We start from the raw sequence: 18,408 nt of genomic DNA, 5'->3' as shown, positions 1-18,408 counted from the left end.
TAAAAATGGAGTTGTTACAAAAAACACAACAGTTTTGAACAGTTAACATTGTAAAAAGGTATAAAAATACAGTGACTCTGAACTCTGAGGAACTTGCTGACAAACGCTGAACTAAGAAGGACAGACCTCTGAGTGGCCAGCAGGCCTGCCCCAGGCGCGACCCTCACGGCCAGCGCGCCTGCTCCCGGGGTCAGCGGGGACAGGCCTCTCCAGCCCAGCCCTTGGGGCCCTCCCGGGAAGGGGCTGAGGGGGCCCCCAAGGGGTGGGTCTGACAGGCTGGAGCCCCATCCTGGCCCTGGCACCCCACCCCTCGCCCCTGCGAGCTTCGGCCCAGGCCCCCTGGACCCCGCTGAGGACACCTCTCCAGTCTGGCCCAGCCCCAGGCCCTGTCACCAGGATGCAGGCAGAGGTGCTCAGTTCTCCGGGGGCCCGGAGGGCGGGGAGAAGGAGGCTGAGCGCCTTCGAAGCTCCTGCTGCAGCTGCCCCTTCAGTGTGGACACCTGGAGAAGAGCGAGGAAGCAGGGCCCACCCAGGCCCAGCCTGGGCTCAGCGCCAGGGAGAGGGCTGCGACCCCAGAAGGCCCAGGGCCGCGTTCCGGGAAAAGCCAGGTGTCCTAACAGCCGGGGAATTCCCTCCCCTTCTCCTTCCACTCCGCGGAGCGGCTGGGGCTCTCCGGACTGCCCGGCCTCTCCTTGGGGGTCCCATCCCCTCCCACCCCCAGGACAGGCCTGGCGCTAGCTGGACTCCAGGGCAGACCTGGGCCCCGGCCTGACCCACGGGGCAGGCTTGCCCTGCAGCCGTGATGGGGACGGTCACGGGGGGCCTATGAGCTCAGCTCGCCCAGGAGGAGCGCCCTTGGGACTCTGGCTGTTGCTCTCAGGGAAAACGGCCCCTTGAGCCCCCGGGACTGAATCGCTAGGTTATCCTGAGACCAGCTGTGCCATCCGCAAGATGGCCCGACCAGGCACGGAGCTACGGAGAAGGGACCGAGCTCCAGTGACCTCACTCGAGCCCCGGGGTCCAGCCGTGGCTGACGCCAGCCTGGGTCCACCCCGACCGTCTCAGTTACGGGCACCAGCGAGCACCTCCGCCCAAAAGGGGCAAGTGGCAGTGAGGCCCGCCCTCTCGCCCCTCCCCCTACCCCCAGCTCCGGGCTCAGCCTCCTGACACAGAACCCCTGCGTACCTGCTCCTCCAGCCCCCGCACCCTCTGCCGGTGGGCTCGCTCCCGCGCCTCCAGCGCGCGCTCCGTCCGCACCTGGGCGCCGCGCAGGCGCTCCACCTCCTGCTGCAGCTCCGCCGCCTCCAACCCGGCCGGGCTGTGGTTCTGCTCCAGCGCTGCCACCTGGGCCTGCGGGAGGGGCCACCGGTCAGGCCTGGGGCCTCGATGCGCGCACACACATGTGCGCGAGTGTGAAGGGCCAGGCCCTCTCTGGGTGGGAGCCCGAGGGTCCCTGCAGGCAAAGCGAGGCTTGCAGGACCAGAGCCTTGTCTTCCCCCACCCAGCCCTCCTGGCCTGCGAATCCTGAGTCAGGTTGCTGAGAGATCCACTCAGGAGCATGCGCGCGCACGCATGCGCGCACACACACACACGTTCAAATGCAGAGACAAGCCCGTATACATACAGTCACACAAGCAAGCATGTAACAACCTGTGTTCACATGGACGCACACACGTGTCCAAAAGCCCAACACTCTCACACACGCGCGTCCAAGAAGACACCCAGGGCTCCCCGGGGGCGCAGTGGTGACGACTCCACCCGCCAGTGCGGGAGCCACGGGCTCGATCCCTGGTCCTGGGGGGTCCCACACGCCACAGACCAGCTGAGCCCCCGCGCCACAGCTGCTGAACCTGGGCTCCAGAGCCCGCGCCGCGACCAAAGGCCGCTGCAGTGAGAGGCTGGGCTCACACTCGAGAGGGGCCTCTGCACCCAGGGGAAGCCCGCAGCAGTGAAGGCCCGGCACGGCCACAGGTAAAAGTATTCAAAAGAGAAGACATCTGTACACAAAGATACACTATACAGATGATACATCCTAGTCCCGAGACACGCTACATCCACACACAAGGTCCACGTTACACGCACAACAGTCCTCTCACGTACACTCATGGCTCTCTATGGCCACAAGCGTGAGCACACCCCCCCAAGCGTGAGCACCGCCCCCAAGCGTGAGCACACCCCCCCAAGCGTGAGCACCGCCCCCAAGCGTGAGTACACCCCCCCAAGCGTGAGCACACCCCGTGTCAGCACAGCCCCCAAGCGTGAGCACACCCCCCCAAGCGTGAGCACACACACCCCAAGCGTGAGCACACACACATACGCGCTGACAGGCCTTTAGCATTTCCGTCTCTCTCCACTTTGGAGAGGACCCCTCCCTCTGAGGCCTGGCTCTGGGCTGCCCCCTCAGGACTGTCTGGGCTTGCAGGTTGTAAGGGCAAGGAGCTGGGTCCAGGGCTCCAGAGGGGCAGAGGGGTGGGGTGGGCAGTACTGAGACCTCCAGCAGCTGGATCTGCCTCTGGGCCTCAACCAGCTCCAGCTCTGCCCCCGTGAGCGTGCGGTCCAGGCGGCCCTTCTCCACGTTCAGACGCACCGTGTCCTCATGACTGCGGAGCTTCTCCCTCTCCACCTAGGTGGGGAGGGCAGGGGGCATCAGGGTGCCCGGAAAGGAGGGAGGTCCTGGGGGCATCAGGGTGCCCGGGGAAGGTCACCGGAGGGGCCCAGGGAGGAGTGCTGAGCTAGAGGGGGCTGGGCCAGCGGGCACACAAGCAGGGCTTGGACCCGGGGGCAGCCCAGGGAGGGCCCGAGGGGCACAGCCCACCTTGTCCAGTGTGCTCTTAAGGGCTGCCCGCTCCTTCTCCAGCCGCAGGGCTGAGCGTTCTGCATCCCGCTTCTCAGCCTCCAGCTGGGCCAGGGTGCGCTGCAGGCTCCCCAGGCGCTCCTGTAGCTGCCGCCGCTCGTCCTGTGCCTTCTGGGCCGTGTGCAGGGCCGCAGCCTCAGCCTCCTGCCGCTGCCGCAGCGCCTGCAGCAGAAGCCAGCGAGCCCCTAACCCCCAGGCCTCGGGGGGGCACCGGAGCCCCATCACATTGGGGGTGATGAGGCCAGCTACCCGGCCCGCGTGAGAGACGTGGCTATTAGGAGGCCCGCGGCAAGGAACAGTCCTGGGGCCTCAGTCCTGCACCTGAGTAACAGGGACGCGACGAAGGAGCCGCGCTGCCTCCCGGAGGCTGGGTCTGGCCTTGGGAGGAGGTGGAGGCGAGTGGGGCGCCCTGGCCCTCACCTCCTGCAGCTGCTGCCGCCGCCCCTCGGCCTCCGCCCGCCGCAGCTCCAGATCCGCCAGCTCGCCCCGCAAGGTCTGCAGCTGCTCACCCAGGGAGCTGCTCTGCTTCCGCGCCTCGGATGACGCCTGCCGCGCGGCCTCCAGCCGCTCCTGGGGGAAAAGGCGGACAGGGCCAGGCTGCCTGGGGGCCCTGGGCAAAGGGCTCCCTTCTGCCCAGTACCTCCAGACCAGGTTCACAGCCTGTAACGCAGCAGTCCTCTCACCTGCATGGTAAACCAGAGCACAGGCCTGGCCACGCCCCTCATGAGGCGGGAAGCCCCCACACCCCAGCCCTGCTCCCGTGGGCCTGCCCCGCTGCTCTGCACCCCATCCTGGCTGTCGTGACCCCCCACAGCCTCCTCTCACTGGCCAATCCATGTACTGGGCCGCACCCCCCACAAGGGACGTGCCCACAGATGGCTCCCAGGGGCCAGCTCTCCACGGCCCCCCCCACAGCTGGGCCCTGGGATCCCCCATACTTGGAGCACTTGGCGGTCATGTTCACAGGCAGTCAGGGCCTTCTGCAGCTGCACGTTCTTGTCCTGGGTGCTGGTGAGGCTGGCGCTGCTCCGGGTCAGGGCCTCCGTCAGGCCCTGCACCTTGTCCCGCAGGAGGCCCTCGCTCTCTTCCACCTTGGCCAGGGCCCCGCTCAGCCGCTCCACCGTCAGCTGCAGAGTGCCCGCCTTCATCTCGCCGTCCGCCACCTGGGGGAGGACGGCCTGAACAGTCCAGGTGTGCCCAGGCCAAGCCTGCCACCTCTCTCCAGGCCTTTGTCAGACACGTCTGGTTCCCAGGCGCTCCCACGGGCTCTGCCAACGGCTGCTTGGCCCGAGAAGCACTGCCAGTTAAGTACCCTCTTTCAGGTGCCATCAACCCAGCTGCCCCACACCCCATGGTCTCCCCACCGCTATGGAGGAGAAAGGGTACCACCCTGACAGTTTTTGTGTTCTTGGCTTAGGCGGGTGATGGTGTAGGGCTAGCAGAGCTACTGAACATGCCAGTTAAGAGCCGAGCTTCCTGGCAGCCAAAGAAAAAAAGGAAAACTAAGCACTTCCCTGGTGGTCCAGAGGCTAAGACTCCACACTCCCAATGCAGGGGACCTGGGACTGATCCCTGGTCAGGGAACTAGATCCCACCTGCTATGACTAAGACTTAGCATGCCACAGCTAAAGATCCCACATGCTTCAACTAAGCCAGTGCAGCCAAAATAAATAAATATTTAAAGAAAAAAAGAAAATGAGTGAAGTCTCTGTCTCTCCACACACCTCCTTTCAGTGCAGACTCCATCATCAAACAGTCCTACATTCTCATTTTTGCCCTGCCCCTGCTTAGCTCCATGATCTCAGGCAAAGATATCAGGTCTGTGAGCCTCCACCTGTCCATCCATGAAACGGGGTGATGACGATGCCCATGCTGCTCAGGGCTGCTGGGGGTGCGGGGTCCCCACAATGCCCCCGGCGCGGGGTGGGGGCGGGGCCCACCTGCCGCTGCAGCCAGTCCGCCCGCTCCTGCAGGGCCTGCGCCTGCACCTCCCGCTCGCTCAGGCCCAGGCGGCTGCGCTGCAGCTCCCCCTCGAGCGCGCGCCGCTGCAGCTCCAGCTTCACGCTGCGGCTCTCGGACGCATCCAGCACCTCCTTCAGACGCCGCTTGTCGCTCTCCAGCTTCGCCTCATTGGCCTTCATCTTGCTGAGCTTCTCCTGGGGGTGGGGGAGGGTGAGGGCAGACCACCCATGCTCCCCACATCCCTCAGGGCCCGTGGAGAAAGCGAGGGTCGGCCTGGAAGGGGCCGGTCCAACCACTCGCCGTGGGATCAGGGGTCAGCGCCTGACTCTCCTGGGGCTTCAGTGCCTCCCCCGTTCGCGGGGTCACTCGGGGACCCCAGGGCACTTTCCAGCTCCACCCGAGTCTCATGGGCCGTGTGGTCCAGGCTCAGCCTCCCTCCCTGCACATCCAGGGAACCCACAACCTGGGTGCTCACAGAGCACTGGGGGGTGGGGGGTGTAAAAGTGCAGACTCCAGGGCCTCCCTGCTCCACACCATGGCTCTCGAGAGAGCGGCCCAGAGCTACCCGGTGGGCAGGGACCCAGGGTCCCCCCTGGGTTGTAGGGGATGGTGGTCCTCCCCACCCCAGGCAGGGTGAGCTGTTGAAGGGGCCTGGGGATTGGGGACAGTGTAGGAAGACAGACCAGAGTCCCTTTCCTGTCGCCATTCCAGAGCTGGGCAGGTCACGGGGGTGCTCTGACTGCAGCCCCCCAGGCCCAGCCCCCCGTCCACGGGCTCGAGCCCCAGCCCTGCCGTGACTGGGCCCCACCGCCCTGCGCTGGCTCCCACCCAGCTTTGTTCCTGGCCGCCTCCTGCGCCCCTGCAGCTGGGCCCACGGCCAGAGCTGGAGCCGCAGACACAACAAGCCAGCTCAAGCTCGGCCTGCAGCCAGAGGCGGGGGGGCGGGCTGCGGGGGCAGGCAGGAGGGCTGGGAGAGGGAGTAGGGGGGTCTGTGCCTGCAAGAAGGGCTCAAGGCTCCAGCAGCCTGACCGTCGGCACCAGGACCTGTGTGTCCTGCCCCAGACACAGACACAGACACAGACACACACACACACACACGAATACACAGACATCCCCAACCACACATAAACCCCCAGAACAGCCCTGGTGCGACTACAGAGGCAAAGGGAACAGAGGTCCTGTGAGCACCTCTGCGTGTTCACCGTGTACATGCACGGACTCTAGGAGAGAACTACTAGTCTCCCCCTTTCCTAGAGGAGAAAAATGAAAATCACATGGTGAGGCAAGAACTTGAGCCCATGTCTGTCAGCTGTAAATGCCCAGACTTTCTTCTACAGACTAATGACTTCAGTATGAAAGCAGACAACAAAATCTGAATGTGCTTTTGGAGAAAGTCACAAGCTGATCACTGCAATGGGTGCTGAGAGACCCACACAGACAGAACAGACATACGCGGGAGTGCGCACAGATACCCCTGTGCAAGAGCACTCACAGACACCCACACACAGGAGCATTCAGACACCCACACACGGGATCCCTCACAGACACACACGCACGGGATCCCTCACAGACACACACATGGGATCCCTCACAGACATGCACGCATGGGATCCCTCACACACACGCATGGGATCCCTCACAGACACACACACACGGGATCCCTCACAGACACACACATACGGGATCCCTCACAGACACACACGCATGGGATCCCTCACAGACACACACGCATGGGATCCCTCACAGACACGCAAGCATGGGATCCCTCACAGACACACACGCATGGGATCCCTCACAGACACACACACACAGGAGCATTCAGACACCCACACACGGGATCCCTCACAGACACACACGCACGGGATCCCTCACAGACACACACGCATGGGAGCACTCACAGACACCCACGCACGGGAGCACTCACAGACCTCCACTCAGGGATGGGAGCACTCACAGACACCCACGCACGGGAGCACTCACAGACCTCCACTCACGGATGGGAGCACTCACAGACACCCACGCACGGGAGCACTCACAGACCTCCACTCACGGATGGGAGCACTCACACCCATGCAGGCACACACATCCATGCACAGGAGCACTCAGACATCCACACACAGGTGCACTCACAGACTTCCATGCACGGGAGTACTCACAGACACATACACATGGGAGTGCTCACAGACACCCACACACAGGAGCACTCACACCCACGCACAGGAGCACTCAGACACCCATGCATGGGAGGGCTCACACACATCCATGCATGGGAGCGCTCACAGACACCCACGCAGGCACACCCGAGCCCCCGTGCCCCCTTGCCTACCTGGCTGGCCTGGAGCTCACTCTCCGTGGCCTGCAGGCTCCTCTCCAGGGCGGCCACGCGGTCCAGCACCGCCCGCCGCTCCCGCTCAGCGCGCCGCGAGTTCTCTTCCTGCTGCACCAGCTCGGCCTGCACCCCGCTCAGCCGCCCATCCACGCTGCGGCGGGCTGTGGCCCCACCGGGCTCGTCAGGCTCGGCCGAGACCTGAGCCATCCGAGCCCTGAGGGGTGTGGGTCTGGACGTGAGGCACCCCCCCCCACCCAGGGTCCCTCGGAGGAGACTGTCTCCCGCCTCCATGTGAAGAGCGTGAGACCGGGGCAAGGACGCAGGGATAGACCCACCTTCCTCGCTCTCCATCACGGCCTTTTCCAGCTGCCTGGCCCGCGAGGCCGCGCCGTCCCGTGAGGCCTCCGTTTCAGCCAGCTGCTGTCTCAGGGCGCTCGTCTGGACGCGAAGCTCATCCTGCGGCCCAGGTCAGGCGGGGAGGAGACCCGGCTCTGACTGGCAGCCCCGCGCGGGGCCCTGGCCGCGGCTCCCCCCTCGCCCCTCGCCCGCTCTCTCTGGGCCGCGGCTCCCCCCGCAGCCCCTCTCGCCCCTCGCCCATTCTCTCTGGTCGGTGGCTCCCCCCTCGCCCCTCGCCCATTCTCCCTGGGCCGCGGCTCCCCCCCCACCCCCACCCCTCACCCAGGACCCTCGTCCCTCACCCGCTCACTTCGGGCCGCGGCTCCCCCTCGCCCCTCGCCCGCTCTCTCTGGGCCGCGGCTCCCCCCGCAGCCCCTCTCGCCCCTCGCCCGCTCTCTCTCCGGGCCTTGGCTCCCCCGGCGGCCCCTCACCCCTCGCCCGCTCTCTCTGGGCCGCGGCTACCCCTCGCCCCTCGCCCGCTCTCTCTGGGCCGCGGCTCCCCCCGCAGCCCCTCTCGCCCCTCGCCCATTCTCTCTGGTCGGTGGCTCCCCCCTCGCCCCTCCTCCCTGGGCCGCGGCTTGCCCCTCGCCCCTCACCCGCTCCCGCCGGGCGTCCCGCAGCTCCTGCACGAACTCCCGCAGGACGTCCCGCACCGCTTCCGGGTCCAGGTCTGCAGGCCCCGGGGAGACGGCGGGTCCTGGGGAGGGCGGCTGGGACCCGGGGCCGTGTTCCACGGGGTCGGGGCTACTGAGCCCTTCCACGCTTCCTAGAGGAGGAGACAGGCTGGGGGACACAGGAGCCACGGGCCGCTGCACAGTCCCAGCGCATCGTGCCTGCTGCGCCCCGCCGCCCCGGTAGCTACCAATGGCACCGGCTGGGTCCGCTCACCCTCTCACTTCACCTTCGATCACCACTCACAACCCTCAAAAACCACGCCCCTGTACTGGCCATCCCCTGCTGCTCGCCCTAGCATCCGTCTCTCTCCTTATAACCGGGCCAGTTGATACCACCCACAGCTCCCGGGCTCCCACGTTCCTCCTTACAAAGGCTCTATGTTCTGTACATGCTATTATTCCCTTCTCTCCCCAAGGCTTCTCTGGCCCATTCCTTTAGGCCTCAATGTAAAGACCACTCCTCAGGGGCCTCCCTGATCCCAGCCTTGGGTTGGGGTGAGCTCCTCCCCACCTCCTGGGGGTCCAGTGTCTGCCCCCCACCCAGACCATAAGCACCATGAAGGCTGCATCCCAGGGCCCAGGCTATGGGTTCACACTGCCTCGCTTCAGTACCTCCCTAGACTGACCGCTTAGGGGTTCCCTGGCGGCTCAGACGGTAAAGCATCTGCCTTACCAGTGCAGGAGCCCCAGGTTCAATCCCTGGGTCAGGACGATCTCCTGGAGATGGGAATGGCAACCCACTCCAGTATTTGTGCCTGGAGAATTCTATGGACAGAGGAGCCTGGAGGGCTACTGCCCATGGGATCGCAGAGTCGGACACAACTGAGCGACTAACACACACTCCGAGTGCTTACAGTGGGCCAGACGCTAGACCAATGCTTTCCCTACATTACCTCATTTCATCCTCACAGTAATTCCCTGAGAGGTAAGGACCAACCTCCCCCCCTCACAGGCTGCACAGGCTCAGAGCGGATTCTGTCAGTCCAGTCGCTCAGTCGTGTCCGACTCTGCGACCCCATGGACCGCAGCACGCCAGGCTTCCCTGTCCATCATCAACTCCCAGAGCTTGCTCAAACTCATGTGCATCGAGTTGGTGATGCCATCCAACCATCTCGTCCTCTGCCGTCCCCTTCTCCTCCTGCCTTCAGTCTTTCCCAGCATCAAGGTCTTTTTCAATGAGTCAGTTCTTCGCATCAGGGGGCCAAAGTATTGGAGTTTCAGCTTCAACATCAGTTCTTCCAATGAATATTCAGGACTGATCTCCTTTAGGATGGACTGGTTGGATCTCCTTGCAGTCCAAGGGACTCTCAAGAGTCTTCTCCAACACCACAGTTCAAAAGCATCAATTCTTTGGCGCTCAGCTTTCTCTGTGGTCCAACTCTCACATCCATACATGACTACTGGAAAAACCATAACTTTGACTAGACGAACCTTTGTCGGCAAAGTAACATCTCTGCTTTTTAATATGCTGTCTAGATTGGTCATAGTTTTTCTTCCAAGGAGCAAGCGTCTTTTAATTTCATAGCTGCAGTCACCATCTGCAGTGATTTTGGAGCCCAAGAAAATAAAGTCAGCCACTGTTTCCACTGTTTCCCCATCCATTTCCCATGAAGTGATGGGACCAGATGCCATGATCTTCGTTTTCTGAATGTTGAGTTTTAAGCCAACTTTTTCACTCTCCTCTTTCACTTTCATCAAGGGACTCTTCAGGCCCTCTTTGCTTTCTGCCATAATGGTATCATCTGCATATCTGAGGTTATTGATATGTCTCCTAGCAACCTTGATTCCAGCTTATGCTTCATCCAGCCCAGCATTTAGCATGATGTACTCTGAATATAAGTTAAATAAACAGGGTGACAATATACAGCCTTGCTGTACTCCTCTCCCAATATGGAACCAGTCCATTTTTCCATGTCCGGTTCTAACTGTTGTTTCTTGACCTGAATGCAGGTTTCTCAGGAGGCAGGTCAGGTGGTCTGGTATTCCCATCTCTTTCAGAATTTTCCACAGTTTATTGTGATCCACACAGTCAAAGGCTTTAGCATAGTCAATAAAGCAGAAGTAGATGATTTTCTGGAACTCTCTTGCTTTTCCAATGAGCCAATAGATGTTGGCAATTTGATCTCTGGTTCCTCTGCCTTTTCTAAATCCAGCTTGAACATCTGGAAGTTCACGGTTCACATACTGTTGAAGCCTGACTTGGAGAATTTTGAGCATTGCTTTGCCAGTGTGTGAGATGAGTACAATTGTGCGGTAGTTTGAACATTCTTTGGCATTGCCTTTCTTTGGGATTGAAATGAAAACTGACCTTTTCCAGTCCTGTGGCCACTGCTGAGTTTTCCAAATTTGCTGGCATATTGAGTGCAGCACTTTCACAGCATCATCTTTTAGGTTTTGAAATAGCTCAACTGGAATTCCATCACCTCCACTAGCTTTGTTCATAGTGATGCTTTCTAAGGCCCACTTCACTTTGCATTCCAGGATGTCTGGCTCTAGGTGAGTGATCACACCATCGTGGTTATCTGGGTCATTAATATCTTTTTTCTATAGTTCTTCTGGGTATCCTTGCCACCTTTTCTTAAGTGATTTGCTTGGCATCAAAGCTTGGAAGATCCAGGGCTGAGATTGGAATGCAGGTGCCCGCCCGTATCTCCCTGCAGAAAAACAAACTCTGCTTGGGAGATGATGGGCAGTGAAGAGGAGGGAGAGGGGAGGGCAGACAGAAACAGGACGGCACCTAGAGGTCAACATGGGAACTGCAGGATGAGGAGTCCGTCTGCCCTTAGCCCTTACTCTTTGCCTGCTGCTGCTGCTGTCGCTTCAGTCTTGTCCAACTCTGTGCGACCCCATAGACAGCAGCCCACCAGGCTCCTCTGTCCCTGGGATTCTCCAGGCAAGAATACTGGAGTGGGTTGCCATTTCCTTCTGCAATGCATGAAAGTGAAAAGTGATCTGCCTAGTGACACCCAAGCCGCCCCGTAGCTTCCACACAAACACCTGAGCCCCCACTGTTGCCTTATCTTTAACAAGTATTTTATTTTTTTTGCCACACTGCACAGTTTGCAGGATCTTCGTTCGCTGGCCAGAGATCAAACCCCTGCCCGTAGAAGCACAGAGCACTAACTAGTGGACAGCCAGGGAATTCCCCCCCAGACACTTTTATTGTGACAAGATAAACCCACAACATGCCTTTCTGACCACCTTTAAGTGGCATTAATTGTATTCACACTGTTTATGTGAACATCACCATTATCTGTTTCTAAATCCTTTCCATCACCCCTATTATGCACTGCATCCCCTCAAAATCCATATGTTGGAGGCCTAACCGCCACACCTTAGAATGGGACCTTATTTGTCATGAGTTAAGATGAGGCATCATGTCCAACTCTTTGTGACCCCATGGACTGTAGCCCACCAGGCTCCTCTGTCCATGGAATTCTCCAGGCAAGAATACTGGAGTGGGTTGCCATGCCCTCCTCCAGGGGATCTTCCAGACCCAGGGAGGGAACCCGCATCTCCCACACTGCAGGCAAATTCTTTATCGCCTGCACCACCAGGGGAGCCCCACACTGGAGGAGGGTGGACCCTAATCCAATATGATTGGTGTCCTAACAAAAGGGGACATCTGGGGGACTTCACTGGGAATCCAGTGGCTAGGACTCCATGCTCCCAATGCAGGGGGCCTGGGTTAGATCCCTGGTCAGGGAGCTAGATCCCACAGTTTGCCACTGAGAGCTCACACGCTGGAACTAACAGCTGGCACAACCACAAAGGGGAGGCTTGGACACAGCCTCAAGGAGACCCCACGTGAAGACCGGGATATGCTGCTGCCGTCAAGAAGCTACCAGGAGCTCGGAGCCTGGAGCAAATTCTTCCCTAACTCTGCAGAGGAAGGATGGCCCTGTCAACACCCAGACCTTGGGTTTCTGGTCTCCAGACCCACGAGACACAAATTTCCCTTGTTTAAGCCACTCAGTTTGGGCTGCTTTGCTACAGTATCCCTAGCAGACAAATACAACCGCAAACTCTAAAACCAGTGAGCAGTAACTCCTAATCCTCCCTTCCCCACACCTCTGGCAATCTCTAAATTCTGTCTCCATGAATGTCTGTTCTAAATATTTTCTATGGGTAGAATTATATTTGTTCTTTTTTTTTTGGTCAAATGGCTTACGGGATCTTAGGTCCTTCACCAGGGATCGAGCCCATGCCCCCTGCAGTGAAAGTGCTGAGTCCTAACTGGATCCTCAGGGAAGTCCTTGTATTTTCCTTTGTGACCAGCTTACTTCACTTAATATAATGCTATTAAAGTTCATCCACTTTGTAGCACAGGTCAAGATGGCCCTCTTTCATAAGGCTGAATAAACTCCATTGTATTCAAATACTACATTATCAATTCACCTGCTCTTGCACACTTTGAAATGCTGCACAATATCTATTCAAGTGCCTCTTTTCAATTCTCTTGGGTATATACCTAGGGGTGGAATTGTTGAGTCATATGGTAATTGGGCTCCAAAATCACTGCAGTGACTGCAGTCATGAAATTAAAAGATGCTTGCTCCTTGGAAGGAAAACTATCACAAACCCAGACAGAGCATTAAAAACCAGAGGCATCACTTTGCCAACAAAGGTCTGCATAGTCAAAGCTATGTTTTTTTCCAGTAGCCATAAACAGATGTGAGAGTTGGACCATAAAGAAAGCTGAGCACTGAAAAACTAATGTTTTTGAACTGTGATGTTGGAGAAGACTCTTGAGAGTCCCCTGGACTGAAAGAAGATCAAACCAGTCAATCCTAAAGGAAATCAACCCTGAATATTCATTGGAAGGACTGATGCTGAAGCTCCAATACTTTGACCACCTGATGCAAAGAGCTGACTCATTGGTAAAGACTCTCATGCTGGGAAGGATTGAAGGCAAAAGGAGAAGGGGACAGCAGAGGATGAGATAGATAGCATCACGAACTCAATGGACATGAATTTGAGCAAACTCCGGGAGATAATGGAGGACAGAGTCTGGCTCGCTGAAGTCCCCGGGGTCACCAAGAGTCGGACATGACTTAGCAACTGAGCAACAACGACAACAAATAGTAATTCTGAAGTTTAGTTGCTTGAGGAACTGCCAAACTATTTTTTCACAGTGGCTGCACTATTTTACATTCCAACCAACACTATCCCTTGACGTTTTCCTTACCTGTTTTCTAGCCCTAGGAGTCAAGGTGAGACTGGGGTTAGGCTGAGACAAGAGGAGAGCTTCCCGAAAGTCTGCCTGCACCCCTGAAGCGCAGTGCTGACTTTCCCAGCGTCACCCCCTGGGCCTTGGGAGCAGACGGCAGGTGGGAGGATCTCTTCTGAAGTTCCTGGAAGGGGGTTGGGCTGAGTGTGTATCTTTCTAGGGTAGACATAGTGGCCACAGGCCAGAACGGAGGAGTGGGCGGCCGTGATGGGAGAAGGAAGAGGATGAGGAGCTGGAGGAGAGGGGGCAGGAGTCAATTAAAGAGGACAGAGACACAGACCCAGAGGAGTTAAGGATGTTAAGATGCAGCACTCTCAGCCACTATGGAAAATAGTATGGACAGTCTTCAAAAAATTAAAAATAGAGTTGCCATATGACCCAGCAATCCCACTCCTGGGCATCTACCCAGACAAAAACATAATTCAAAAAGATACACGCACCCCTGTGTTCTCAGCGGCACTATTCACAGTATTAAGACACGGAAGCAGCCCAAACGTTCATCAACAGATGAATGGATAAAGATGCAGTGCCTGTATACAATCAGCTACTACCCGGTCACGGACGAGAAAACAACGCCACTGGGAGCAGCATGGATGCACCTAGAGATCATCACACGAAGTGCGGTCAGTCAGAAAGAGAAGGACAAATACCGCATGATCTCACTTACACATGGAATCTAAAATACGGCACAGGGTCCCTGACGGTCCAGTGGCTAAGACTCCGCGCTCCCAACACAGGGAGCCAGGGTTCAGCCCCTGCTCAGGGAACTCTCCCAGCTAACTTAACATCCAGCCTCCAAAAACGAAGATGGACGACCCTGCGTGCCACAGCTAAGCCTGAGTACAGCCACGTGAGCAAATATTTTTTAAAATATATGGCACAAATAAACTCTTATGAAACAGAAACAGGGTCACAAAAATGAATAGCAAACCTGTGGATGCCAAGGGGCAGGCGGTTAGGACAGTGATGACCTGGGAGTTTGGCATTATCAGATACGAGCTATTTTAAATAGAATAGATAAACAGGAACTATCCTCAACATTCTGTAATAAACCATAACAAAAAAGGATGTCTTAAAATATACATACACACATAAAGTGAAGTGGGAGTCTCTCAGTTGTGTCTGACTCTTTGCGACCCCACGAACTTACACAGTCCACGGAGTTCTCCAGGCCAGAATACTGACGTGGGAGCCTTTCCCTTCTCCAGGGGATCTTCCCAACCCGGGGAGGGAACCCAGGTCTCCTGCACTACACATGGATGATTTACCAGCTGAGCCACCAGGGGAACCCAAGAATACTGGAGTGGCAGCCTTTCCCTTCTCCAGCGGATCTTCCCGACCCAGGAATCGAGCCGCCGCGCTGCAGGCGGATTCTTTACCAATTGAGCTATCGGGGAAGCCCACTTACATCCCTGTAAGTGAATCACGTCATTGTACATCCAAGATGACATTGCACATCAACTATGGTCCAATTAAAAAAAAAAAAGCACCTTCCGCTTCCTTTAAAAAGAAGCAATCAATCCACGTGTGCCCGGTCGCCTCTGTGAGGGGGCGGGGCTGAGATGTGCTCAGGGGGAGGCCCCGCTAAGGGGCCTGAAGGTGATTTGGACCCCAGGTGGGCGGGCTCAGCGAGGCCATCTGAACCAGCTGCAGGGCAGGGTCATCAGAGGAGGTGCAGCCCAGCCCAGGGTGCCTCGTGGCAGGACAGAGCTAGGCCTGGAGGCGGATGAGGGGCGGAGACCCCGCAAGACCCGCCTGCCGACCCCCACCTCCATTCTCACCTCCCGCAGGCGCGCCCCGGGTGGGGGAGCCAGCCACCGGCCCCCCGACCCCCAGGCCCCGGCGCAGGGCCGAGCGCAGGCTGGCAAGCTGGGCCTCTGCCGCGCGCCGCTGCGCCTCCACGCGGGCCCGCTCGGCCTCCAGGCCCTGAGCCCGGCCCTCGGCTGCACTGAGTCGCAGCCCCAGGTCTGCTGCCTCGGCCCGGGAGGCCTCCAGCTTGAGTCCCAGGCTTCGGGCATGGTCCAGCTGCTGCTTCCGGGCGCTGCGCGCCTCCTCCAGAGAGCCCAGCAGGTCTCGCTCCCGGGCCCGGAACTCGCCTTCTTGCTCCTGCAGCTTCCGCTGGGCCCCCTGGAGCTGGAGTAGAGACAAGGCCTGGGAGTAGGGGTCAGCAAGGCCACCCCTCAACCGACACCCAGCCTCCCAGGTCCGGCCTGGAGCCCACGGGCCCAAAAGTAGGGTACGCAGCACCTGTGGTCTCCACCCAAGCCGGAGATGTGCGAACGTCGTGGGAATATGGAAGGAAACGGTTAGTGTTTGTTTTCTCTCTTCCTTCTCTGTATGTGCCTTGCAGTGTACACCATTTATTAGTAATAAACTAACAGCTAAGGTCTGCACAGATAGAACTTACTAGTGCCAGGCACTAAGTACTCCCCCCCCACCTAGAAAATCAAGTCTAATTACCACTATGAATCATCTCCATTTTACAGATGAGGAAACTGAGACACAGGGCAGTTATGTACCTTGCTCAAGGCCACGATGCTAGAAAACCGAGAGCTAGGATTCAAAGTCAGCCACCCTGGCTCCAGAACCTTTTCTCTTAACCCCTAGACCAGGGCCTCTCAGTGCACGGAATTTACCAACAAATCACACAATGACAGGAGCTGAAAAAACTCTCTGCCAGCCACGTGCATGATGACATAAATGACACATGCCTCTGGGTCAGAGAATGAGTCAACCTCTCACTCACTGCCCTTACTTTCACTGAAACACCTCCTGGATGCCAAGACCTGCGCCAGGGCCTGGTGTACACCCCTGGTGCCAGCCCCTATCCTATAATTGCTCTGAAGCACAGCGAGGTTGAGTGACTTAAGGTCACACAGTAGATTCGGTGCCAGAAAAGAGTGGAAAGAGTGTCAGCTTTGGAGTCAGACAGACCTGGGTGGCTCTGTGACATTGGGCAAGTTCCCTTGACCTCTCTGAGCCTCGGTATCTGATTCTCTCTAAACTGGGGCTAATTATACGTACCTCATGAGGCTGCTGGGACAATCAAACAAGTTTCTGTCTACAAAGCTCTCCCCACCCCTGCTACCCAGTTCTTGCAGTTATTATTGTTATTATTATACTTGGGGAAGAATCCCAAGGAGTGGGGATCACAGACCAGTCCTAAAGCGTGATCTCTCAGAATGACTCCAGCAGGGACTTCCCAGGTGGTCCAGTATTAAGACTCTGTTTCCACTGTAGGGGGCACGGTTCAATCCCTGGTCAAGGAACTAAGATCCCACATGCCAAGCAGTGTGGCCAAAAAAAAGATTCCCCTATCGGAGTCCCCCGCTCCTTCTGACTGCCCCGAGGGTCCTCCCGTCCAGGCCGCCTGCCCACTGCCTGGTTACCTCCTGCCGCAGGGCCTCCAGGCTGGCCTCGCCCCGCAGCAACTTCTGTCGCAGGCCCAGGGCCTCCCGTCTGCCCTCCTTCTCTGCCCGCTCGCCCAGCGCCAGGCGGCCCTGCAGCTCCAGCAGCTCCCGGCCCAGCCTGGCGTTCTCACTGTCCAGCATCTTCATCTGGGAGAAAGAGTGGACACAGGCAGGACCGAGGACCCTTCTCAGCACCCGCGCTCCCTTCGAGCCCAGGGTGCCCCTGAGGGCCACAAGCTCCAGCAGCAGTCCCCCAGCTCTGCCCCGGTACCTGCCCGGCCCAAACCTGGCAGAGGGGACTCGGGACCCCCTGCTCTGGAGACCACGGCCGCACATGCTCAGTGTCGGACCCTCTGCAGCCCTGTGGACTGCAGCCCACCAGGCTCCTCTGTCCCTGGGATTCTCTGGGCGAGAACACTGGATCGGGCTGCCATTTTCTCCCCCAGCGGATCTTCCCCACCCAGGATGGAACCCACATCTCTTACACCTCTTGCATTGGCAGGAGGATTCCTTAGCACTGAGTCACCTAGGGAGCTCTAGGGATACATACACTGAACACAACCCTAATCCACTGGAAGCCCGTGCCTGATAACTGCAGCCAGGCCAGGCTCCTGGGCACCAGTGAGCTCAGCGTACCACCTAATCACAGCCACCTCCCACGGAGAGTGGGGGTAGGGAGTGCTGAGCCCCTCGGAGTTCTGCAGGGCGGAGACTCTGGGTCATCTTTCACCTCCACAATGATGCCTAGCTTTTATGGAGTGTCTACCACAAGTCCAGCCCTGTTCTAAGCACTTGGTCATGTGAACTCACTAATACAGGATAGGTACTAACATTATCCCTCTTTAACAGGCAAGAAAATGAAAACTCAAGAGAGGTGAAGTGACTTGCCCAAAGTCACACAGCCCACAAGCAGCACACTGGGATTTGATCTCAGACAAGTAGAATCAAAGGGATGTTTCTAGCCCCCTATCCCCCAGGAGCAGGTGGGGATGAGGCCTACATGCCCTGAAGCACTGTAGCAGGGAATCTGAAAACGTGCTATGGCACACAAAACCCCAGCAAGAGCCTGGCACACAGATGTGAGCTCCCTTCAGAGATTCCTGTGGTTTCCCAGGACTTCAGCCCAATGGAGGGGGCCTGGGTAGAGGGGCGCGTGGGTGGAAGGGGGCGGGATCTGTTATTCGGCTGTAGTATCTCTGGGGGAGGCAGAGCCTGGGTGCCAAAGGGGCTGTTTTCTGTCCTGCTGGCCTTCTGGAGAGGGGAGCTGAGCCCTCAGCGCCCAGGGCACTGTCCAGCGTACAGCGGGCACTTGTTAAGTGCCTGCTGCTGTTGCTGGCCTTGGAGGCCATCTAGTTCAGAGCTCTGCAAACTGCAGGCCAAGATTCCACAGGCCAAATTCCACTAGCCACCTGTTTCTGTAACGGTTTGAGCTAAAGATGGTCTGTATGTTTTTAAGTAGTTAAAAATGACTCATTTTTACATGGTTGAAAGAAAAGCAAAAGAAAAATATTTCTGACACATGAAAAGTATATAAAATTAAAATTTAAATGTCC

The 18,408-nt window shown here is 58.1% G+C and overlaps 1 protein-coding gene across 1 annotated transcript in view; it reads right to left on the bottom strand.

The window, feature by feature from the left end:
* The window catches only part of CROCC (ciliary rootlet coiled-coil, rootletin), a gene marked incomplete at its 5' end in the record, with an annotated part of 51,246 nt that continues 32,838 nt past the window's right edge, over positions 1–18,408 (bottom strand). The window contains 12 exons of the mRNA XM_065928885.1: positions 1–500; positions 1,186–1,350; positions 2,492–2,623; positions 2,816–3,016; positions 3,275–3,424; positions 3,793–4,017; positions 4,795–5,010; positions 7,143–7,306; positions 7,481–7,601; positions 8,138–8,307; positions 15,227–15,578; positions 16,835–17,002. Of these exons, the coding sequence (XP_065784957.1) occupies positions 414–500; positions 1,186–1,350; positions 2,492–2,623; positions 2,816–3,016; positions 3,275–3,424; positions 3,793–4,017; positions 4,795–5,010; positions 7,143–7,306; positions 7,481–7,601; positions 8,138–8,307; positions 15,227–15,578; positions 16,835–17,002 (2,151 nt within the window). The remainder of the gene's footprint in view (positions 501–1,185; positions 1,351–2,491; positions 2,624–2,815; positions 3,017–3,274; positions 3,425–3,792; positions 4,018–4,794; positions 5,011–7,142; positions 7,307–7,480; positions 7,602–8,137; positions 8,308–15,226; positions 15,579–16,834; positions 17,003–18,408) is intronic.

This window comes from Muntiacus reevesi, chromosome 3 (genome assembly GCF_963930625.1).
Source record: "Muntiacus reevesi chromosome 3, mMunRee1.1, whole genome shotgun sequence".
Lineage (NCBI taxonomy): Eukaryota > Metazoa > Chordata > Mammalia > Artiodactyla > Cervidae > Muntiacus > Muntiacus reevesi.
This window is presented reverse-complemented; position numbering and strand designations above follow the sequence as displayed.